At 37.9% G+C, this 22,180-nt stretch overlaps 1 protein-coding gene across 5 annotated transcripts in view; it reads right to left on the reverse strand.

Moving 5' to 3' along the window:
• Positions 1–3,150: 3,150 nt before the first annotated feature.
• LOC121861444 (phosphatidylinositol 4,5-bisphosphate 3-kinase catalytic subunit delta isoform-like) overlaps positions 3,151–22,180 on the reverse strand; it is a 58,569-nt gene continuing 39,539 nt past the window's right edge. For all 5 annotated transcript variants that reach the window (XM_042359178.1, XM_042359176.1, XM_042359177.1 and 2 more), the window contains 7 exons: positions 21,507–21,631; positions 16,645–16,792; positions 12,899–13,087; positions 11,744–11,886; positions 9,146–9,465; positions 6,942–7,061; positions 3,151–3,671 (listed from right to left, as the gene is read on the reverse strand). In XM_042359178.1, the coding sequence (XP_042215112.1) occupies positions 3,546–3,671; positions 6,942–7,061; positions 9,146–9,465; positions 11,744–11,886; positions 12,899–13,087; positions 16,645–16,792; positions 21,507–21,631 (1,171 nt within the window). In that variant the 3' untranslated portion in view covers positions 3,151–3,545. The remainder of the gene's footprint in view (positions 3,672–6,941; positions 7,062–9,145; positions 9,466–11,743; positions 11,887–12,898; positions 13,088–16,644; positions 16,793–21,506; positions 21,632–22,180) is intronic.

The following is a 22,180-nucleotide window of genomic DNA, read 5'->3' on the forward strand; positions in this document are numbered from 1 at the left end:
AAAAATCATCGTAGGGGTATATTGTGTGTGGGAGACGAGAGTGATCTGGAAACAGCAGGTGGGAGGAGATAGTGCAGGTGGGTGGCTCCCGGCTCCCTCCCCCCAAAGATCCCTTTACTTTTACTTTTATACTCTTTGCCACTGATCAGCTCGTTAGCCACTTGGCCGGTCGGTCATGTCTCTGTTACACACTGTTGGTAAGTACTGGGCATGCACTGGCTCCTGAATGTATCTAAACCTGCTCCAGTGTTGGTCAAGTCTGGTCTTGAAGGAACTCGCACTCGGTGCTGTTACAACACTCTCTAGCAGATTGTTCCAAGAGTTCAGAATTCTCAGTTTTCTGGACTAGTGGCTGTGACCCCCAGGTATGGACTGAGTAGTGCCCTCTAAGATGTTTATACACTTTAATTAGGTCACTCCTTTCCCATCTGTAGTATAAGCTAGGAAGTTGCAACCATTCTAATCTCTCTGGATAACTAAGGTGCCATAGTGGCCCTCCTTTGGACATTTTCAATGAACTGACAGTTCCTAGCATATCTCGGGTACTGGGTGGGGTGACAGTACTCCAGGCGTGAAAGCACCTCACTCTTGAAGATCGCTACGAGGGACGGACCTCCTAGATATCTGAACAACCTTCTTATAAGACCTACTAGTTTAATTATTTGAATCACCTTCTCACAATGGCCCGAGAACTTCAGTTCATTATCAACATACACACCCGGGTCCTTTTCATATTCGATCTCTATTAATGCAGTTTCTTCATCCTGTTGTGACATGTGATATGCCTCCTTACTGTTGGTAAGACCTAGGCGCATCCTCTTACACTTCAGGACATGGAATCATACCAGCCATTTCTTCGACCACTCTTGAAGCTGACAAAAGACCTTTCTGTAACTTTTCACAGTCTGTTTGGTTCTTAATTTCCCTGAATAACTTGGCATCATTCACAAACATTTGTATGGAGGAGTGTATAGCTTCTGGCATGTTATTTATAAAACAAACAACGGGCCCAGTACATTGCCCTGTGGTACCCTGCTTGTCACAGGTACACATGATGATTTCTTGCCATTATATCAGCATACACTACTTGCAATCATGAAGAAAGTCTTCAATCCATGCTAGGACACTTCCTTGAATCCTCTACCCTTACAGTTTAATTCTCAGCCTTTCATGGGGTACGCTGTCGAAAGCCTTGGCAAAATCTAGGTATATATTGTCGATATTACCGCCCTGTTCTAGAATTTGAGTCCAAACATCCAGTACCTTGAGTAATTGTGTTAAGCAAGAGCATCCTGGCATAAACCACGTTGGAAATCCTTAGAAGGTTGTTTCACAGTAGATGTTCCACCATGGCATCTCTTTATGTAATTTCATCATAATTCTCATATAATTTAGGTTAATTTGATGCTGGGTTGATCAAATATTATCATAAAAGAAGCAACTTTCCTGAAAAAAGAATCCCACATTCAACACCATGAGTTGTTTGTTTACAAAGGACTAACAACTGATTGGTTTAGCTCCTTCACGACTCATGCTTACCACAACACCATCTTCAGCACTTCGTAAATTAATACTGTGCTGTAGTGTATTTATCATCAGCTAATACATAATATTACAGTGTATTTATCAGCACTGAAGTAATGTTGTATTGTACAGTATTATGCATCTGCATATACACTGGCTTATCCATTGTTTAGGTGTACAAGTATCCAAATTAAGCCATCATGTATCACTTAAAGGTAATAAATGACATTAGGAAGGTATCTTCATATTAAAGTGATATCCCTGTTAGCTGGAACAATTGTGCAGGGCACTTCTGGGAATGACAGATTTCCGGGGAACAAGACGACTCTCTCAAACCCCCCAAAATTCCCCATCCCAGAATTTTTCATGATACCAGGAAAAGTTTCTCGGAATTTTCTGGAAATTGCGTATTATTTCATCCTTGGATTTGCTCCCAGACCCAGAAAAAAAAAGGGAAAGCTTCTAGAATTGTCTCAGAATTTTCCGGAATGATACATTATTCTATCCTCGGAATTTGCTCCCAGACTCAGAAAAATAAATTTGCAGAGAGTTTCCAGATTTTTCAGAAGATACAGCTGATTTTCTTCCTTGGAATTTGTTCCCAGACCCGAAAAAAAAAAAATTTGAAGAGTTTCTGAAAAATTTTCATAATTTTCCAGAAAATGCATCGAATTTTCAACCTTGGAAAATCGTTCCCAAACCCAGAATTGAGAGAAATTTTTCCCCAAATTCTAAGCAAATTTAAATTCCGGCTATTAGAGAGTTCCAGCTAAGAGGGATTCCAGCTAACAGAGATATTACTATACAGTGTGTTACAGTCACCCTGTTGTAAGCTGGTTTGCTGAAAACTTTCACACGAAGGTATCTTGAGTGAATACCTTCCGATACAGCTTACCCTTTTATTTTCAAGTCAAATTACAACTTACATATTGTATTTTTTCTCTATTATTGAAGATGTTATATTAATCATGATGAACCATACACCATAAGAGGTTGATCATACAAGAATATAATACTGAAGCAATAAATAAACCTGAAAAATGCAGCAACCTCCCATTTCAGGCCGCCTCCACACTCCCCGCAACCAGCCTGCTTACATATGTAGTGTCTTAGCTCTCGTTAAGCCTACAGCATGTCTGATTAGATCACTGTACAGTATTCAGTAAGCAAGTGTTGTTGTTGCTTTCATAAGATTTTTTTTATTTTACCCATTTCTTAAAATATGTATACTGTACTTACATAATTTTAACCTATTTCTTAAAACCCTCTAGTATCCCTGTTAAAAATACTATGTACTCTACAAAAAGTTCAAGTAAATGAGTGTAGGTAGTGAGGTGTGGCACACTGATACTGTAGATTTGAAGGTAGGACTCAGACAGAGACTAATACGTACTGGATTTTCCAAATAATTTTTTTAACATTTCTAGTGAATAGAGGAGCAGTCCAGAGCACCTCAGAGAGTCCAAGAAAGGCGAATTCCAATATATTGAAGTCCAATTTATCAAGGTTTTACTGTACATGCAAGTTCAACATGATATCATTTGAAAAATATATTTGTCTCAGATAATACCGTATATCTCGGCCTATAAGGCGTCGGGGTGCATAAGACGGCCCCCAAATTAATCACTTCATTTCCCAAATAAAACTATTTCATTACCACTCTTCAAAAGTATATAAGTCATTACCAATTTTATTTATGCACAATAATTGAGTGTATTGCATCAACTTGTGTTAACATGAAAATAATATTAAAAACAAAAATCAAAACTATTGCCAAATACTGTCAACTGTAACACTGTAAGCCATTCAATTATAACTTTTGTGATTAACTGTTGTAGAGATATTCCAGCCATGTACAGAATCCACTTTGTGACAATGTAGCTCCAGCAGTGTTCTAACAGGAAAGGACAACTCCCTAGAATGGAGTAACTTCTTCTTGTTGGTAAAGTCAATGAGCTAATAGGTAATATTAGCAGCAAACAAACAAAATCCAAAGATAAAGTACTAGACCTGGATACTTTTTAACGATTATTCTTTGCCACTGAATGGAAAGCCCAATTGACAGAAGTTTTCCATGCGTTGGACAAAGCCTCATCAAACTTTGAACGGAAGTGATCTCGGGCTTCATCTTCTGATAAGTCCAGTTTCTGCAAAAGGAAGTAAAAGTAATGTTGTATTAGTGTTAGTATTAGGCCAGTAAAAATTTACATAAATTTGGCTGAACCCAGCCATATTTTAATATTTTATGTTTAGTATATACGAGTATGTCAGGTTATACCAAAAAAAATTTCACCAAAATCTACCTTGTGGAACTTCATTTTTTCGGTCAGAATTCAAAATGGCAGCCACCCGAAGACACGTACCCAATATATACAGAATCATCAAAACTTTTCAACTACTCTGGCTAGATATGAAATTTTAGTATCAAACTACAGTATATGTTTTTGAACTTAAAGAATTCAATAAAACCATCAGAAAGTAGGTAACATGTACAGTATGTATCACCAGAAATGTGTAATTTTTAATGAAATTATATAAAAAATCACTGCAGTTTCACACTGAATAACTTCTCGGCTCTCGTTATTAACATAATAGTCAGAGTTTGATATTTGATGATTGGTATATATGTCATTTATGTACCCAAATAAATTCAACCAAAATAAACCTTGTGGAACATGTTTTTTCAGCAAGCATGGTGTAACACTGATTTTATATAATACAGTACAGTATAAAGTTTTGTTTATTATCATCAGAGTAATTTTGGTTAGCATATGGCAGGGGACGGCAACCCCTAGCACGCGAAAAGGTTGACCATGGCACGCCTGATTTAAAAAACATATTACAAAATCAAAAAATAATAGTGCCATTTCAAATAACAAACTGTGACATAAGCTCGAGCTAGAACTAATACAGCCAGTACCCGTTTGCTCAGCTGTAGTTTGTGTCGTGTCAGACCCAGTGTTGCCATTTTAGCTAAACATGAAATACATAGTTTGCCTTGTATTCTTTTTCTCGGATATTTTCTATATCTAAGAAATTGTAGTGTATAAGATATATGTTTTATTAATTTTAATATGTATTTACAACACTTTTGTTGAAATTAAACAATCATCATCCTATTAGTATTCAATTTACCAGATTATATTACTTGCAGAGTTTCTATTTGTAGGTGGCAACACTGGTTACTCAGACCGTCAGGCACGGTCAGTGTACTAGTACTTTCAGCCGCGGTGACAGAAGCTACTGATTATTAAGTAGCCACAATGGCAGCTGCCAAGAAAGCCAAATTAAACATTCAATCGTTTCAACCGTCTTGGACAAGAGACATTGGATTTATTCTTCAGAATGGTCAAGCTGTGCGTGTTCTGTGCTGCAAGAATGTTGTTTGCCAGACATCAAGTGTAAAGAGACATTATGAAACAAAACATGAGAAGACATTTAAGGATAATGCGGACAAAGCTGAAGCAATTAAGAAGGCAGTACAGTATCCCACTATGAAAAACAAAGCAGCGTAATGAAGAACCTGAGTTCAAACAAAGATCATGCAACTGAGGCCAGCTACAAGGTAGAGAGGCACATATCAGACATAGCTGCAAATATAAGAGAACAGAAAATGGTTTGCATTAACAAATGCAACTGTGCTCAGTATTGCTGTTGATGAGACCATTGATATAAATGACATACCACATTTGGCTATTGTCGCCAGGTACAGTGACACGGAGGTACATGAGGAGCTGTGCTGCTTAAAACCTATGTATGGAACTACCCAGGGAGATAACATTGAAACATTCATTGATAATTTTGAGGAGACAGGGGTTGATATTAAAAAGATATTTGCAGTTACAACGGATGGCACTCCTGCTATGGTAGAAAACACAGGGGATTTGCCAAGCAAATTGAGGATAAAATCAGGAACCCCATCCTGAAGTTACACTGCATTATTCATCAAGAAAATCTCTGAGCCAGAATTTCAAACACTTATCTCGATAAAGTAATGGCCACTGTGAAATGTTTTTTTTTTGGGGGGGGGTTGCATGATTTGCTCTTACACACAGACAATTTCCATCTTTTCTTGATGAAATGAATAGTGCATATGGAGACATACCCCCTTTATTCCAGTTGCGGGAAAGTTTTAGAATGGTTCGAGGAATGCTTTAATTAAATCAGGATCTTTCTGAAAGAAAACGGCCAAAAATACCCCAAATTGGATTATGACCAATGGGTAGTAAAACTTTATGTTTCTCCCAGACATCACCAAACACCTCAATGATCTCAATCTTCACCTGCAGGGTTCAGGACAAACAGTGGCAGGTCTGTATGACACTTGGAAAGCTTTTGTTGCAAAGCTGGCAGTTTACTTAGTGGATATTGAAACTATAACTTTCCGCTACTTCAAGCACCTGAAAAGGTAGTCAGCACATCATCCTGTGAACATTACAGAGATTGCAGCATACATGCAAGAGCTGAAGTCAGAGGTCTCTTGTCAGATTTCAAGATTTCCAGCACATTGGCCCAATGTTTTCATTTTTAATTAAACCTGAAAACTTTGAGGAGAGTGACTTGGACTTGTGTCTTTATTTGAGTGGATGGAAGGGAACCTGGAGATGCAGCTGATCAATTTTAAGTCGTCTTCATTGTGGGTAGCAGAATTCACGGAACTATGTAAATCACTTGAAACGACTGTGAGTGATCATGAGATTCCCATCCTAAGCTGCTTAAGGTGTCCAGATACAGTATACTCCCAACATAGCAACACTGAGCAAGCGGAAGCAGTGACAGGGATCACACTAAATTGGTGAGAGCATTTTATAGTATTTTGTATTTGATTATATATCTTACCATTCATATGTAATTGTGTGTATTTCAAATAACATTATTTATCAAAATACACATGACAATAATTTGCATATTGAAAATTATAGTTGGCATGCAGGGCAGTAGAAATGTTAGAAACTGGCACAGTGTGTTCAAAAGTTTGCTGACCCCTGGCATACGGTATTCAGCACTGGTGTGAAAGTGGGTCCCATAATAGCCTAAAAAGGGCCGTGTGGAAATTTCCCCGCTCAGAACATAGCCAGTTTTTTTTAGCATTCCAGATACAGTACTGGGGCGCCGGATAAATGGTGCTATATTTGTATATGTCTGACTTATGTAAAATAAAGTTGCTTTTCACATATTTTGTCACAATCACAAAATGGAGGGAAAAGCAAAAACTAAAAATCATTTCTAACATGAAGAAAATCCTCCTCACCTAATGATCCTCAAGTCCTTGAAATGTCCAAGTGTACAGGGAATTTTGCCCACATCTGTACACCAGGTTATTGAAAAATGTGATCACCAATTAAATTAAATCAAGTGCTTACTACATCAGCATGTTCTCGTGGGATATTAACTATGTACAATATAAATATACTTACCAGAGTTTCCTTTAAATAGTTGAGATCTTTTTCACTCTGAAGCTCAGGGAGTCCAGTAGATATCATCATAGCAAAAAGAGAAATGATAAAAGAGCCGTATTTCCGCAAAATTAGGAACGCCTGAAAGTAAAGCACACATGTTTATGTAGAGCTTCTGCTGTGCTGTATAAAGAAAACTTCATATGACAGCTTACTAGTACAGTATCATGCTTATAAATACACACTTAATAATTAATATTATTCAGTTTTAAAGTGAAAATATGAAAACTGATAAAATTTGGAATTCATACAGTATTTTCTAATTAAATTTTTTTTTTAGAATGCTAGCCAGATATATATGATGCAGTGAAATGGTTTACATTGTTGTATGGTCTCCCAAAATAGTTAGAGAGGGATTACTTTTTATAAAACATTCTCTGTAAATCAAAATTCTGTATACCAACTATTACATTAAAAAAAAAAAAAAAATTAGCCCAAGATGTAACAAAATTCTACATAAGATCTCTTTAAAACAGATTTATGGGTTTTTTTTTATATCAATACGAATAGTTTACGAGGTCTGTCCAAAACTTTTTAAATAACGAGCCGGCGCAGCGTGCACGCGACAGCAGCGCTGTGTAGCGGTGACCTTGAGCTTTAGTCCCGCATCACGCCACATCAATTAGTCATCGAGCTACACGCGCTAGAGTGAACGTGTGTTTAGTGCACTTGGCGATTTGTTGCAAGTTGAACAATGAAGGATCTTGAAGAGCAACATGTTTGCGTGAAATTCTGTTTCAAATTGGGAAAAAACTTTAAGGAGACTTTTCAAATGTTCAACAGGCTTATGGGGAGGATTGTTTGAGCCGTACGCAATGTCACATGTGGTACCATCATTTCAAAGACGATCCCAAATCTGGATTGCCTTCCAAATCAACGGATGACGATCACGTTGAGAAAGTGCGTGCTGTGATCCGTGAAAATCGTTGCCTGACTGTCCGTGAAGTTTCCGAAGAAGTAGGCATCTGTAAAAGTTCGTGCCACACGATTTTAACCAAAAAACTGAAGATGCATCGTGTTGCCGCAAAATTTGTGCCGCGTCTGCCGACAGATGAGCAAAAAGAGAACCGTGTCAAAGTCAGTCAGGAGCTGTTTAATCGTTCGAATGCTGATGAAAACTTTCTGAAAAATGTCATAACAGGTGATGAAACGTGGGTGTACGGCTATGATGTCGAAACAAAAAGGCAGTCATCGCAGTGGATTGGAACATCGTCGCCACGACCAAAAAAAGCAGGTGAGTCACTCAAATGTGAAGTTGATGTTGATCGTCTTTTTTGATTGGAAGGGCGTCATTCATCGTGAGTTTGTTCCACGTGATTAGACAGTCAATAAAGAGTTTTACTTGGAGGTCCTGAAGCGTTTGAGGAAGGCAGTGTGAAGGAAGAGGCCGAGGCGTGGACAAACAAGACCTGGATGCTGCACCATGACAATGCAACCTGCTCACGCATCGCTCCTTATCCATGCCTTTTTGGCGAAGCTTGAGACGACTATCGTCCCTCAGCCGCCCTACTCTCCGGATTTGGCCTCTGCGGACTTTTTTTTTGTTCCCAAAGTTGAAATCCACCCTGAAAGGTAGCCGATTTCAGATCATAGAAGAGACAGAAGAAAATTCGCTACGAGACCTGCACACCATCCCTCAAAACACGTTCCAGGACGCGTTCCAGAACTGGAAAAAGTGTTGAGAGCGGTGTATCAAGAATGGAGGGGAGTTCTTTGAAGGAGACAAGTCTGATTAAGTTGTAAGTAAAGCAATAAATTTGTATTTTCAAAGGTTGGTTTCTTCTTGGACAGACCTCGTACAAAGCTTGCAACCTCAAATTGAATGTATAATATCAGAAATAATAATGCAAGTTACATTATTTCTCCATATTCCTTGTTACTTCCATATTACTGGAACCAAAATCATCTCCAGATATCATTTATTTACTCATACTACCAACATACAGTAATACATAAATCATTACATACTGATTCACTAATCTCCAGGTATAATAAACCTTCAATATAGCACAATTTGAGACTGTACTACACTTTTGATATAGTGCAGCACCCTAAATTACTTTTTGGACAGACCTCGTATATAAACATGTAAGAAACATTGTCATTAACTGAGAACAGTTTATGCAAAACATCCTTCAAAAATATCATACAAAAATCATACTCACCTTCTCACAATACCCTTTAAAATGTTCAAATTCTTCTGAGCGTGTCTGTCTCCCCTTGGTGATGACATTGATGAAGTCATGCGTAAGGACAAATGGTTGACGTTCACGTCTAATACCAAACTTTTCCTTAAAGTGTCCCAGAATGTGGCCGAAGTCAATGTGGAAAAGTTGGCCATTCTTCATAACCATTATGTTATCAGAGTGGCGATCAGCTATACCCAAGACGTAAGTAGCAACACAGTAGCCAGCACAAGACAGTGTAAACTCATGAATTGCTTTGTTGAGCAATGTCTCAGTAGGGTTGTGATCCTTCAACCAGGCTGCAAAAATGAATAAATCAGTCAATCTTGGGTAAATTATAAAATCTCATGTCAGTTTTCTAACAAATACCTTAAAAATATAATTCTAACTTTTTGTATCATTCATACTGCTGCTCTGCTTATGGTGTCTGGTGTTCAATTACAGTTGGCTAACTAGATAAGTAGCCATCATTCCAATAATGCAAGATTACAATGCTCATGACAGTGAAGATAGCCCAAACCAATAACTTAAGCAGGTATACACACTTTTAATTATATGCCGCTCTCCATGGTAAATCTTGATTTTGTGACACCCTGTGTGTAATTCCCAGACTCTGGAAACATGTACAGTGGGGTATGCTATAACGAACGGATCCTGCTACAAATATTCCTATAACGAACGGTTTTACCTATAAAATTGAGAATGCTACAGTATAACGAACGAAACTCCTACAACGAACATTATTTAAAAAAAAAAAAATTATTTTATTTTACTAATTTATTGTTTTTTTATTACAAGTATTCATAATATTCTTTATTTCAGGGGTTTAGATGCATATGTATGCACTTTTTTACAATTTGTACAATTTTATATTATATTTTTCAGTGTTAAGTGGTTGTATTTGGGGGCCTGGAACAGATTAATCCTATAACGAACGAATGCTATAACGAACAAGGTTCAAGAACCAATTAGATTCGTTATAGCATACCCCACTGTACCTCAAACTTTAAAATTAAAAAATATATTCAGGATGGTGAACTTCATATCATTTTAGCACAGCAACAGTGTGACTGAGATATGTTCCTGAATATTTTCACTTTAATGTTGTCTAATTTCTTACCAACAACATATGCTGATTTTACTGCTGAATGATTCCTGTCACCTCTACAGAATATTGTGGTTCCTCTGCTTCTAACCTTAAATCATGGCATACATTTATATACTGGACTTGGGGAATAGTTACATATGAGAAGATATTATTGCTTGGAGGTAAAAGGGTAATTCTCAGGGGGACTTTGAAGGGGAATATTTTAAATTTCTTATCCAAAGTAATAGTATACCTTTTCTTTTTAACATCACCAGATGCAGCAGCATTTATTTTACTTTCCCTTCTCTTTTTGCTCAAAGTACTGGAGGGTATAATAAAATAAACAACAAACACTTTGTTGTCAAATGATGAATGTGGTGGTCTATTTAGTGTAAAAGTAATTTATTTTTCTGAGCTTGCACTGCAAGATTAGAGTTTGACCGAGAAATAAAGAAATGTGAGTACAGTGACCCCTCGTTTAACGAACACCTCGGTTAACGTAATTTCGATTAACGAACTGCCTTCCATAAGGATCTTCAATTCGGTTAACGAAAAAAAATTCGCTTAACGAACTTCTTACGAACCGACCTCAACATGTTTTCGCTTGCACTGACCGGGCAACCAGCTTTAGTATCAGTCCGCCAATACATTAATCGGTTCTAGGGCTTAAATTCCTTACTATTTTTGTAAATATCAAGAAGTTTATACTATTCAATAATTTTAAAAGTTTAATATTCAATTTTTTAGTCATTTTAACAATTATTGAACGAAATTGAAGGTAAAGTGACTAGTTTAATGCGCGGCATCCAGCCTCTTAACACAGCAAACAGGCGTCAGTCTCTCTCTGTTTTCACTGGAGGTAACATCTTGCTTGAGACTCTCTTCAACTAAATGCTTTTTTTCTGTGTTTCCAAGCAAATTATTGGTCATTTTGAAATATATTTTATATATTGACAATATATAATGCAGTGCAGCATTGATTTAAAGAAAATAATCTTGAATTAAACCAGAGAGCTAAAATTTTATGGGTGAAATGGCACCATGGGGTGACTTCTCTTCCACCCCAATGCCTTCTCTTCTTCCTTCTCCTCCACCCCATTCTAAATCCCATCATCATCATCATCATCCAGGAGCCTTCTACATACACACCTCAAAGTAAGTGAACTTTTCTACCATTTTTGTTGAATTTAGGAAATTTTCGGTGAGCTGGAACCAATTACCCAAAAACCCATTGAAACAATGGTTTCGGTTAACGAACGTTTCGGTTAACGAACGACCTTCTGGAACAGATTGAGTTCGTTAACCGAGGGGCCACTGTAATTTAGGGTGCCATTACATAATGAAATCGATGTATTGAATCACAATACATTGGAAGTTCTACATATCTAAATTACTCACTACCTATAACATCCAATAAAAAAAATTAATAGTTATTAAGAATATAACACTTACCTAACAGAGATCCTTTTCTAAAAGAAAATAACACTTACCTAACAGAGATCCTTTTCTAAATGCACAAGTTGCTGAGAACATTCCCTTTTGTCTTTGAATATTAGCAATAGTTTCAGCATTCAGTACAACCTGAATGATGCCTTCCCGATTGTCAGTAGACATACATGAGTAGGGACTCATTCTGTAAAGTGAGAAATTTATTTATTATGGTACAGCATGCCCTTAAAATTCACGGGGGTTAGGTTCTCAAAATGGCCGCGAATAGCCAAATCCTCGAATAACATTTGCTGACCGGGGTACCGGGGGGGTAGGGGGGTATATTTTTACTTCTGTGCAAAGAAATGTATATTGCCTTTATGTGTTTGCCGTTAGGACAATTATTTCTTTTACCTGTATTATATGTGTGTATGTGTGTGTGTGTGTTTATACACACACACACACACACACATTTACAATACAATACAGGTAAAAGCAATAATTATCCTAACGGCCAACACATAAGCACAGAGTTGACTTGAGGGTAGACTCACATTTTTTCCAAATTTTGTTGTCTTGTTTCTGATTATTTGTGAGAGGATTTTCCCATTATTATTTGTTTGTATGTGTTTTATGTGTGTGTATCTACACACACACACACACATATATATATAAATTTACAATACAAATGAAAGAAATTACTGTCTCTAGAATGAATGGCTCCCTGTCCCAGCCGCAAAAATGCCAATAACTTTAAAACTACCCTTAAGACATTCTTGGTGTACATCCAGGGTGTCCTCCACGAATAGTCAGGTTCTCAAATAAAAATCTGTGAACTGTCAGGGCATTATGTACTATTATGATTATTTATTAAACCTTTCGTAAGTTGATTACCTCAGCACTGCTGTATCACTGAGCACCATTATAAAGTTCTGAAGCAAAATATTTATTTGATGTTTTGTTACCTCTGTACAGTCCAAAGTAAACAAAGGTATTCAAGACTCCCGGTGTACAGTATTTTGTCCAGACTTGCACTTCACCACTCTACCATCTAACATCATACTGTAGTCTCCTCTGTCAAACAAGTGATCCAAAACTAAAGAGCTGTTTTTCTCTCAGATGACTAACAACTGGAGGAACATCTATCTACATATTTTCTGATGTATATAATTATGTAAAAATGAGATTAAGAACTAATAAATTTAGAAGATACTTACCTAAGGTCCATTCCATTATCCTTCCAAATTTTGTCCATAACACGGATCATCTGCAGCGTCAGCATGTCTTGTCGCAGGTCATCACCAAATTTATAGAGTAAATAAATATTTTTGCCATGGGGGTCACCATTCTCAAACACTAGCCATAGGGGAGCCATTTTGCTGTCCTTGGGTTTGCATTCATCTGACCTAATAAAACAGTGAATATTGAGTCATATCAAGATGATGATGCATCATATGATATCTACTGTACAGTGTATTACAATATCATTGCAACCATGCTTGCTCTGACAATTAGTTTCATGTTCACAAGGAAGTTTAAACAAAGTAGCAAAATAACATGATAAAACAGAACAAGCTGTAAATGGCTACACCATTATGTAAGGTACAACTCTGTCTTTGATCTGATTATCATTTACATATGTGGAGTTGGTACTATACTCATATGATCTTAATCCCCATATGAAAAAACATAAGAGGAATTTGACACACCTTCAGAACAAGATCATAAAGCTGGGTAAAATAATAAACCCTTTGCAAATAAAGCAAAATTTTGCAAACTTAATTTGTGTTGATATGTTGCTGTAACCTGAGCTTTGTTATTACATTCTTGTTTAGCAGCAAGAGTGGCACGTTAACTAAACAAATCTAGCAGTAAGTGTTCTCTAGCCTGGAGTTGGTTCGTGACAGCTGAATCAGATGTACATACAAACACTGACTAGCTAATCAATAGAACGTACGAGACACTCAAGCGAGACGTAGATAAAACAATACAAAATACAAAACACCAACACACCAGAATACAGAGTTAAATTCTTGTTCATGCCCTAAGCACCTCATATATATGTGCTGTCCAGCATTTTCTCAAGGCTCAGCCTAAAGACAATTACAGTACAGTAGACCCTTGCCATTCGCAGGTTTGCGGTTCGCAATTTCGACAATTCATGGAAAGCTGATGGTAGCTAACTTGCAAGCTTTTTCCCACAGCACAACGAGTCACCCCATACAACATCTCATGTTATACTCTCAAAACTTTAGTGTTTCTGTGTGAAATGGCCCCTAAAAGACTGCCTAGTGTCAGTGCTAGTGATGCTAGTGGGGTAAAATGTAAAAGGCAGAAGTCAATGATGACCCTGACAAAGAATGTTGAATAATTAGATAAGTTAAAAGAGGGGATGAGTGCTGCTGCAGCTGGTCAGTTGTGGCATATACTGTAGGTATACAGTATAAGTTGCTATTCGCGGTTTTGCCTATTCACGCTATTCCTTGAACCTAACACCCGCGAATAACAAGGGTCTACTGTATCTTGGATCCACACACACACACACACACACAATACTTAACTAATATCTGATCCACGCACGCATGCATGCACGCACGCACACACACGCACACACACACACAAGCACTCACACACACGCACACACACACACACAATACTACTACCTTGTAGTCACTGAGAATCGAGTATGACGATCATCCAGCTATGATACAATGGTACGAGTTATTAAGGATGTCACCTATGTTGGTGAGTTCTGAGGTGACTAAAGAGACCGATATGGGACCGGCAAGATTGTTCACAGATGTTGCACATGTGGAGGGCTCCATCTAGTGCGGGAGGGGCGGCGGCAGCGTCTTTTCGGCGTTGGCGCTTGTCTGCTTCATTATGCAGTCGGGCTAGCTCGAAAGTATTGACACCACCTTGGGTGGTGCTCCTCCAAGCCTTACAGTGTGGAGTAATCCCCTCCCAGGTGAGGGGGTCGATTTGGCACTTTTTCAGGTTTGTCTTAAGACTATCCTTATACCTTTTCAGTTACCCGCCAGCATTACGTTTACTATTCATTAGGTGACTGTAAAGTAGCTGCTTTGGCACGGGTACGGAGTTTGCCAAAGGCTTGAGATGCACATCTGATCTGATGCTGAATCTCTTCATCGATGTCCGCGGTGGTGGACAGGTGGGAGCCGACGCACGCACGCAATGTTATGAACAATCCTTGATTAGTAAAACCATAACTCTTACTACATAAGCTTTATTCCTCCTCATCCTCCTCCCTTCACTTCTTCCCAACCTTCTTTTTTCAACAAGTAAATCTTTATTTTATTCCTAAATCTCTGTAATTCATGTTTACTACACAATCAAACTGCTAAATTCCATCATTCACTCCTCAATCTCATCAATCACTTAACCTCTTAATCACGAAGAACTAGTTCCTTGAGCAAGACATCTTAACGCTTTGGGTGTGATGACCAGATGCCAAGTGTGAAGATCTTGTCAATAACATGAACGTACTGTATTATGAAGAAGCAAGGTAAGCACTGTTTACCCTATAAAATAATCAACTATATGATTTTCTTGGTAGTCAATTATTTTTTTTAACAAATATATTTTCACTTTAATAAAGAAAAACAATCCACAATATTGCATTGTAATTTAAGTGAATTGAGTTTAAACTTGGAGTGGAAGCTTCCTAGATGAGCATTTGTAATTTTCAGTTATGCAATGGAAGACTCAGAGTCCATTTCCTCAGCCCTACACTTATATAAGCAACCATGACAGTGAAGCACTTCCTCTCACATTCAAATAAATATGATTTAGACCAACATAATATAATGTACTATGAAGATCCTTCGGAAGCTGAAAAGTCACCTCTATGATATTTATTGACAACAAATAATTTTGTCCAATACAGTATATTTCCTGAACTGTGTTTAGAGTGAAGTGGGGAAGCTAACCTTTGGGTTCAGATGGAATAAGTTGTCAGTCACATCTTCGAGAGTAAATGTTATGATTTACCTTTTCTCCCTCTATCTAAAAAGCAGTTGCAGATAGGTCAGATATTGTACTAACTGCCTGTATATACTGTAGCTATATACTTTCTTTTGAGTTGGGTATTGGTCAGTCTTATTGAACAAAAGAATATTAATTTTGTTATGTTTGTGCTTAGACCATATGAGGCGCGTACAACCAGAGTGGCAAAGCGGCAGAAAAAAAAAGAAGGGAGACCTTTGGTGCTTTCCTCTCTGTGATCTGCCTGTCAGCCCTGCATGTAGTGATGCATGGATAATTTTATTTAATAGCAAAATTTGTCATACAGTACTTCCATTCTGAGTAACTGACCCTCTCTTGGGATACAGGGGTGGTTTCCCTACCCTTTTGTGAATAAATCTTGCTTTTGACCATAGTAGTAGTACTTTGTCCACTCTTGTCGTACACGCTTCATATTCTTCGCATACTTCTGTCAATTTGTTTAAATTTACCTATTCATTCTTCAGCTCTGACAGATAACTGCTCACAAAGGTTACCTTCAAAATTTCTTCATGTCACACCAATGGGCATTGTATTTGAGGGGTTAAGGTATATAATACTGGAGGAATTAACCAGATTCACAAGCCCTGGCTGTAGTCTGAGAGAAATTTTTTATAAAGTTATCGCTTGTTCCCTGGTCACTTCTAAAGGTTTACATATAAGGAGAGAGGCAACATGATAAGTACACTGGGTAGGGGAAGATAGTTTACATCAGGGAGAGAAAAGTGGAGCAATGCATTGAGAAGAGAACAAGAAGAGAATAAGGAGAACAGATAGGAAAAAGGGTACATGTAGTAATAAGGTGGCTTGGAGGCTATGCTGTCATGGTCACCTCCTTAGAGGGGAGCTTCCTGAAGGAGTGAAGAATGGCAGATATGATAAGGATCATCACAGTATCAAATATGAGACATACAATAACACAATGTCTAAGAGTTCTTACTTTATAGTGCTAATCCTGTACATTGGATCAATTGGGTTAAGGAAATGTGACAAGGCTGCTTTGGTGTGAGGCTTCTTCATATATTCCCTCATGAGTTTCTCTGCTCTGTCTCTCACAGACCGATTTTCATTTACTATCTCTCTCACCTCTGAAACACATTGCAAAGGCTTCATTATAATTTAAAAGTATGTAATAATAATTAAACATAAGCACAAACAGATGTGTGCGGATATCTTGGTATGCAAATGTGTCTACAAAGAATTTATATACAGTAACATACTCATCATGAAAACCAAAAATCTGAGGTAGGTGTCAGAAATATAATATTTTGTATACCGTATATCTCGGCCTATAAGGCGTCGGGGTGCATAAGACGGCCCCCCCAAATTTCCATTTAAAAAGTAGCTTTTGAGCTCTATTCGCTGTATAAGACCAGTACCCCAAATGTGACACTTACCCACTGACTCAGTAGTCCTCTACCAACCATCCTTGGTTTTTTAAAATAAGGCCAATTCACTTCAAGTAATGTCATCAAATGTTACCCGCTGGTGTAGTGTAAACACTAGTGACGTCACTGAAGCGTCTGCTATTTACCGGTAACTGGAACTAATGTCGGTGTCGAGTAAAATTTTTCCATTTACTTGAAATGGATTTACCGATTTATTTGTTTATTTATAATATACTGTAACATATTAAACACACTGCAAGTATTTTCTTTAATTTATATGCTTGCTTCACACGAGACGATCGGTGGTGGGAGTGTTACCTCGTCTCGGTGGTGGGACTGTGTTCCCACTGTTTACCGTACTTTTTTTTAGTAAGTTCTTTTTTGTTATATTTTTTACTAAAAGTGTTATTTTATGTGGATAAAAATGTTACAATGGACTTAAAACTATAAAAAATCATCTAAGCATGCTTGAAAACATACATATCGACACCAAGATCACCCAGATTGACCAACTACATCAATTTCTATAAGAAAAATCAACTTTTGAAGGTCAATATGGCGGTCACCTTGAAAAATGGTCGCCATCTTGAATTTTTAAATGGCCAATCAGGCAGACTTGACTAGTAACCATTAGAGAATTACCATGCCAAATTTGGTGCTTGTACCACCATTTTCATGATTCTCTTGAAAAATTGCATTTAGCTGCCCCACTAATGTCACCACTCCCATCTCAACATGACACTCGTATACTGAAATATTGTATTTCATACTACATATGACTTTACAAAAAGAAATGTCCACGTCTGGTTAAATAACTCTTGTAGATATAATACCAGTTGAATAAACGAAACTAAAAAACTGGAGATTGTAATTACAGTGAAGCCTTGACAACTCCATTATGAAGTTAGGGATTAGATGACGCCAAATACAATCACCTTAATGCACTTTAAGAGAGAGGAGTCACCGTGCCAGGGCTTAATATTATCCTGGACCCTAGAGGTTGATGACGTATTCAGTGTCGGGCAGAAATACATCGATGTACACAGCACATGATCCCAATCAACTCCAGTATAGGTGTTAATAATGTAGAGGTGACCAGGTGTGTTGCACGTTGGTAGTGTTGGATGGTGATGCAGGAAAGAGGTAGTGTGTTGAGGGTGGTGTGTGGTTATGACTCACTCCCACAACCCCCCCACACCACTCACACATCCTCACAACTGTACCACAAAGCCCCCACACTACTCATACAGCATCCTCACAACACTACCACAACCCCCCCACACCACTCACACATCCTCACAACTGTACCACAAAGCCCCCACACTACTCATACAGCAGCCTCACAACACTACCACAACCCCCCCACACCACTCACACATCCTCACAACTGTACCACAAAGCCCCCACACTACTCATACAGCATCCTCACAACACTACCACAACCCCCCCACACCACTCACACATCCTCACAACACTACCACAACCCCCCCACACCACTCACACATCCTCACAACTGTACCACAAAGCCCCCACACTACTCATACCGCATCCTCCTAACACTACCACTGCACAACCCCCCCACACCACTCACACATCCTCACAACTGAACCACAAAGCCCCCACACTACTCATACCGCATCCTCCTAACACTACCACTGCACAACCCCCCCACACCACTCACACATCCTCACAACTGAACCACAAAGTCCCCACACTACTCATACCGCATCCTCCTAACACTACCACTGCACAACAACCCCCACACCACTCACACATCCTCACAACTGAACCACAAAGCCCCCCACTACTCATACTGCATCCTCCCTAACACTACACTGCACAACCCCCACACCACTTACAATCCTCACACCACCACAACCCCCCCACACCACTCACACATCCTCACAACTGAACCACAAAGCCCCCACACTACTCATACAGCATCCTCATAACACTACCACAACCCCCCCTACACCACTCACACATCCTCACACTACCACAACCTCCCACACCACTTACACATCCTCACAACTGTACCACAAAGCCCCCACACTACTCTTACAGCATCCTCACAACACTACCACAACCCCCCACACCACATACACATCCTCACAACACTACCACAACCCCCCACACCACTCACACATCCTCACAACACTACCATAATAAAATTAATTATTTCTAGTGTGGTCGACTTCCTACACAAAGACAGGCTATAAATAGCTGTCTTATCTCAACCTCCTTCCTTCCCCCTACATCCCTCTGTTCTCAGAGAGGTCTTGGTAAATAACTTTTGTTTGTTTATTTTCATTGTTTGTCTAATTTATCATGTTGTATCAAAGTAATATTACTAAAAGTTTTAGGCAGCTACCAAATGGGGAGATTCTACTGCCTGGGAAGATATTGGAAGCACAATGTACAGTATTGTCTAATGGTAGACCCTACTTCCATATGGCATCACGAAAATTGTGACCAAGTCTTAGGTTGCTGATTTATCTTTCTGTCTCATTTACACACAATTGCAGAGTTTCAATTGTTTCTCTTCCTTTGACAACACAACATACATACAATATAATGTTTCTCACCTTTGATCTTTTTTCCATTTATTTATTGTTGGTTATTTAAAATAATGCCAATTCACTTCAAGTATTGGCATCAAATTATACCGGCTGGTGTACACTAGTGACTCACTTAAGCGGCAGTTATTTAATTGGAACTAATGTTGGTGTGAGTAAAATATTTCCATTTACTTAAAATAGATTTGCCGATTTATTTGTTTATTTATTTATTTATAATATACTGTAATACATTAAACACACTGCAAGTATTTTCTTTAATTTATATACTTGTTTCGCGAAAAAGGGAGGCTAGCATTATAACTGGTAGGTGATCATTAAGGACCAAACTCCGAATCCATGACTCCATGAAGTGACTTCTGTTCATCATTTATATCCTAAATTTACCACTGTCGGTAGTTTCAAGAATTAACGCAGTCATTTACTGAATATTCTTTGTAAAAAAATTAATTTTAAATTAATTATTTATAGGAGATAAGTATTATGATCAGTAAATATACAGATATGCATTACTGACCACCTCCGAACACAAGGACGGCTAAAAATAGCCACAGGCGGTCACAGTCAAGGTCACTTTCCCTGGTAGGACTTTGTGAGTGGTTTACCATGTTTCCATCACCACTCTTGACATGCTAAACCGCAATATTTAAGAGGTAAGAATTTTATACTTGGTGATTAAGACGACCCCCTAACTTTGGGCAGATTTTTTAATGTTCAAATTCCGTCTTATAAGCCGAGATATACGGTGCCGTAGTTTACTGAAGCATATATTATTAAAAAATAAGTAAATAAAAAATATCTATATTATGAATTACTATTTTCAATACAAACCCACTAGATATTACAATATCTAAATATAAATCTATAGAATATTTAGTCCGTTTATTGCTCCTGTAGGCCTTAGTGTGCACTAAATGTAAAACATAGCCAAGCGACAACCCATTTGTAAGCGAGTTTTTCTTCATGATGGGCAGATTATTTTACTATTATTTATTATGTTCTGTAAAATAATGTTAGTTTTTGTGGAAAATGGTAGAATATTGGATTTTTTTCACCGGACTTTAGCTGATCTGCAGTTTGGAAACATCTATGGTATGGCACCAGTCAGGTCCTGAGGGGTGCCAGGCAGATTAGAAGGGTTCAACCTGTACAGTTCTACAATTTCCCTTTCACCAAGCTCTGACACTATATGGACCAACTCATCCCAGAACTTGCCCTTCTCTTCCTCACTCAGCCCAACCTGTGAGGCATATGCAAATATAACAGTCACTAGACTCTTGCCTACCAAGTAACTTCAAAACCAGAATTCTTGCATTTACCATTTTCTCATTTGGTACTTTCTCTACCCCTTTTTCAGCAATAAAGAGCCCTATACCACCTGACCCAGAATCACTACCTTTCCAGTATATTTCGTACCTCTCATTCTTACCAGTAATTAACCTTACTGATTCCCTTATCCATCTAGTTTCTTGTACAGAGCAGACATCATGTTTTCTACAGCTCAATGTCTTGAAAATCTCACTCAATCATCCCCACAGAGTACCAACACTCAGATTTCCATCTCTGAACCCAACTATGTTAGGTTGCTTCACTCTGTTCACAAGCAATTTCATTTAACATGCATTCATACAGTGTATAGGTGATTTTTGTGTGAAATGTTGACAACTGTTATTTGGTTGTACAGTATCATGAAAGTTAGTAGGAACTGGTAATAATCAGAGAAAGGTGACCCTTGGGTTGAGTGAGCATAATGCATCACAAAAAAGCCTTATATGTGTGAGCTAAAATTATTTAAAGCTTATAACTTGCAGTACCTCAGCAACTTATTGTTCACATACCTTTGAATTTATGAAGAGCATCCAGCTGTCGTAGAAGAATACGCATGTGTTCTACAGACCCACGGCAATAAGCTTCCAAGATCAGTCCAAATCGTATGGAAACAGAGGGCACGTACATCTCAGACCTTGCCAAAGAAATATTTTAAGAAAGTGAATGGCTCATTTATGACTACAAAATAGACTTAAAAAGTTTGAGAGGCTAAATGGTGTAAAGGTACAAGCAAAATTACAATGATATCTCACCAAAGAGTATCTTAGGATATTTTACATATTTCACAAAAGATCCATCTTCCATAGGGTTTGACATATAGCTGAAAAAAAATTTTCCTCTCGACATCCTGATCATTGACCCAACCCAAACAAATGTGGGGAGATAATAGATATAGCGGACAAATTCATTTTTCAACTTCATTGTAAAAAAATGGTGTCCTCACTTTAAAAAATGAATACAAATAAATAATTCCAAATATTAACACTTTAAGAAGACTTGTAGTGCTTTTCAGGATCCCAAAGTAAATTTGTATCATATATAATTTTTTTTAACCAATTAGGTGATATCATTTGTAAATTGTAATAAACTTTAAAAAAAAAAAAAAAAAATCCTACTAAAAAGTCTGAGATAAGAAATTCAGTTTAAAAAAGCCAGTGGCTCTGAAGTTTACTGACACTGCCCC

This window comes from Homarus americanus, unplaced genomic scaffold (genome assembly GCF_018991925.1).
Source record: "Homarus americanus isolate GMGI-L3 unplaced genomic scaffold, GMGI_Hamer_2.0 scaffold24260, whole genome shotgun sequence".
Classification (NCBI taxonomy): domain Eukaryota; kingdom Metazoa; phylum Arthropoda; class Malacostraca; order Decapoda; family Nephropidae; genus Homarus; species Homarus americanus.